At 43.3% G+C, this 3,431-nt stretch overlaps 1 protein-coding gene across 1 annotated transcript; it reads right to left on the bottom strand.

Annotated features, from left to right (window-relative positions):
- Positions 1–2,092: 2,092 nt before the first annotated feature.
- Positions 2,093–3,119, bottom strand: LOC122023195 (putative uncharacterized protein DDB_G0290521). The gene is made up of 3 exons (XM_042581275.1): positions 2,376–3,119; positions 2,320–2,328; positions 2,093–2,254 (listed from the first exon to the last, which is right to left on the bottom strand). The coding sequence occupies exons 1-3, from the start codon at positions 3,117–3,119 to the stop codon at positions 2,093–2,095; spliced, it is 915 nt and encodes a 304-aa protein (XP_042437209.1).
- Positions 3,120–3,431: the final 312 nt, after the last annotated feature.

Here is a 3,431-nt window from a genome sequence, read left to right as displayed (position 1 = left end):
CCAATAAGATTATTTTTCCAATAACCTTATTATTTAATTATTATCTGGGCACCGTATTTTACATAAACTATATTGGCCGGCCACCACATGGAGAAATAAATTAGACAAGTTTTAATCAACAAATTAAAACTTCCTAATTTGTTTCCGGAAATTTTAAAATTAAAAATTTCTCTTCAAAAATCTCTTCATGGTTGATAAAAAGAAATTTCCATAATTTTAATTTTACAACATGTGAATAATTTTTAAAGAGAAAATAAAATATCTCACCAATCTACAAATAAGGAAAGAGATCTAATCTCTTTCTTTAATCTTTTGTAGATCTTTTATAAGAGAGATATTTTAATTTTAATTCTCTTTAATAAATTATATCTTCCACATAATAAAAATTAAAATTAAAATTCTTTTTAATTTAATATGGTCGGCCCCTCTAGCTTGGGTTCAAGCTAGGGCCGGCCACCCCAATTCATGCTTAGGCCGACCCTAGCTTGGTTCCCAAGCTAGCTTGGCCGGCCCCCTTTAGGTGGGTATAGAAGGTGGGTATAGGTGGATATAGTACTCTATAAATAAGAGGCTACGATAGGGACCGAGAGGAGGAATTGGTTTTGGTCTCTCGATAAAATTAAGCATCCCGTGTTCGCCCCAAATCACACAACTTAATTTTATCAATAATAATTCATTCCACTAGAGAACTATTATTGAACTACCGCACCAATCCCAAATTACATTTTTGGGCTCCTTCTTATTATGAGTGTGTTAGTCTCCCTGTGTTTAAGATATCGAATGTCCTCTAATTAAGTGAGTTACTGACAACTCATTTAATTAATATCTTAGTCCAAGAGTAGTACCACTCAACCTTATCATCATGTCGGACTAAGTCCACCTGCAGGGTTTAACATGACAATCCTTATGAGCTCCTCTTGAGGACATTATCAACCTAGTATCTCTAGGACACAGTTTCCTTCTATAATCAACAACACACACTATAAGTGATACTATTTCCCAATTTATCGGGCTTATTGATTCATCGAACTAAATCTCACCCATTGATAAATTAAAGAAATAAATATCAAATATATGTGCTTATTATTATATTAGGATTAAGAGCACACACTTCCATAATAACTGAGGTCTTTGTTCCTTTATAAAGTTAGTATAAAAGAAACGACCTCAAATGGTCCTACTCAATACACTCTAAGTGTACTAGTGTAATTATACAGTCAAGATAAACTGATACCTAATTACACTACGACCTTCTAATGATTTGTTCCTTTCCATTTCGGTCGTGAGCTACTGTTTATAATTTATAAGGTACTGATAACATTATCTTCTGCATGTGACACCACATGCTATGTTATCTACAATATAAATTAATTGAACAACTATAAACAAATGATGATAATTTGACCAAATGTGATTCTTTATTCAAAACAAATGTTTACAAAAGCTTAGGCTTTCAGTATACACTCCAACAAAACTTTCTGACAAAGCTAAGCAATGTAAAGCAAGCATTGGAAGGCAAACAAAGAAACAGCAAAGTAGTTTACAAGCAATTCTCGAATCATTATGTACAAAAAGTCAAAAAAGGTCATTTGAAAGGAGCAAATATCTCATCCGGTATCTCTTTGAGGATCCGATCATGGTCTAAGAATTCAGGAGGCGGAAGGGACTTTAAATAGTCCTGTTCGTGAAGTTGTCGCAGAGCCCCGCCCGCCCCGTAGATAGCAGATGTGGAAAAACGATGTCCCACCTGCGCACAAAATTCTGGAGAACGCAGATACATAGCACGGTTTTGCAAGCAGCGATCGTTCTCTCCTTCTCTGTAAAGCGCCAGAGCTGTTGACACGCCCTCTGTGGTGGCCCTAGCCTGAGCTACTTCACTTCTGGCAGTGGCCAATTCTGTTGCTTGGGAAGTCAGTTGAGTCTCTTGAGATTTCAAAAGGGCCTCCTATGATTTTAATTTTTGGTCCTGATCTTGCACTAGAGTTTCGGCCGCACGCAGTTTTTGAACCAACTGGTCCATAGCTCTTTGATGCTCTAAAGCCTGCTAATTCATACTCTGTTGGTGTACATTATCAGCCTGACTTTGCTTTTCCTAGAGCTCTTCAAGTTCGTGGTTGGTTAGAGCTGGGGACACTTCTAGACTATTCTTCCTGCTGGTCAAAGTTTTTATTTCCGCTCGCAAAGCATGGCTGGCCTGGGCAGGATCATTCAGTTGCAATTCTAGTTCGGCAACACGGTCTCGCAACATCTTATTCTGATAATAGGTAGCATGGAAGGAATGATTCACTATCAGAGATTATGCACAGGCCTGGGACATACAAGAAGTATCTGATAAGAACGAGAAAAACAACAGTTGGGAAATCTTTAAGGGTTACCTTGATATATAACTCTGCAAATCGGTCCATCTGGGTCGGGGGAGGCAAGGAATCCATATACCGCAGGCTTTCTTCCCATATAGTGGCCAGACGACCTTTTATCTTTAGGGAGCTGGTGGGAACATCTGTCTGAGACCATAACTGCTCCTCAGACAGAAGAGTAATGCAATAATTCTGATAAATAAGCGGAGGGGGTCCTGAGGGACCCGCAGCTGAGCCGGGAGGAGCTGAAGGCTCGGTGGTTGTACTAGAAGGAGCTGAAGAAGGCCCCTGAGGAGGTACTACAGTCGAAACAGTGGAAGGTCGTTCCGAGGGGCCAGCTTCATCATCATGAGCGTGTTTTGAGGTGGCATAGCCATGAGGGTGTTGTGAGGTGGAAGGATGAGCCAATGGGGGCTCGGCTTGATTACTGGATGAAGTAGGGGGATCAACTGCATGGCTCGGGATTGGAGGTGGAGTCACCTGAGGGGATGGAGTAAAGACAGCTGCATGTGGAGGAGAAGGAATAGATGATGGGCCTGAGTCGGGCATCGTGCGAGGGGCTCGTCGCCGACGCCTCTGAGATAGCGACTGATCGTCAGAATCAGAGTCCTCGGAGGGCGATCGAGCCCTGCGTCTAGAAGGACTTGAGACATTCCGGCTCAAGCGGTCATTTGCAGCACAGGCTCGGTGAGCTGCTTGGTAAGCATCTCGAGAGGCAGAGCTGGCAAAGGGAACGTTGCCAGTGCCCCCACCAAGGCCCATCAATCTTTCACCAAGTCCCCGACCAGGGATATAAGTGGCTCGAGGAGGACTAACCGAGGGTAGTGGTGCTAGGGGAGTAGGTCGGGCCGTACGTAAGGCTCGGGGGTGAGCAGGAGCCCGAGGGCGAGCGGTAGTAGCTGGCCGAGGTGGACGGGAAGCCCTGGGGCGAGCGGGAGTGGCTGGTCGAGGAGCACGAGTAGTCCGAGGGCAAGTAGGACGAGCCAATAAAGTAGGTCGGGCAGCAGGAGACCCTCGCTGAACAGGTCTGAGCGGAGGATTGGTCGATGAAGCCCCACCAATGGTGGTCGAAGG

The sequence above is a fragment of the Zingiber officinale genome, chromosome 9B (assembly GCF_018446385.1).
Source record: "Zingiber officinale cultivar Zhangliang chromosome 9B, Zo_v1.1, whole genome shotgun sequence".
Lineage (NCBI taxonomy): Eukaryota > Viridiplantae > Streptophyta > Magnoliopsida > Zingiberales > Zingiberaceae > Zingiber > Zingiber officinale.
Note: the sequence above shows the minus strand (reverse complement) of the source record. Positions and strands in the feature narration are given on the sequence as shown.

Coding starts and splice junctions, on each gene's coding strand:
- LOC122023195 (XM_042581275.1), bottom strand. CDS start 3,119: ATGGGCCTTGGTGGGGGCACTGGCAACGTTCCCTTTGCCAGCTCTGCC.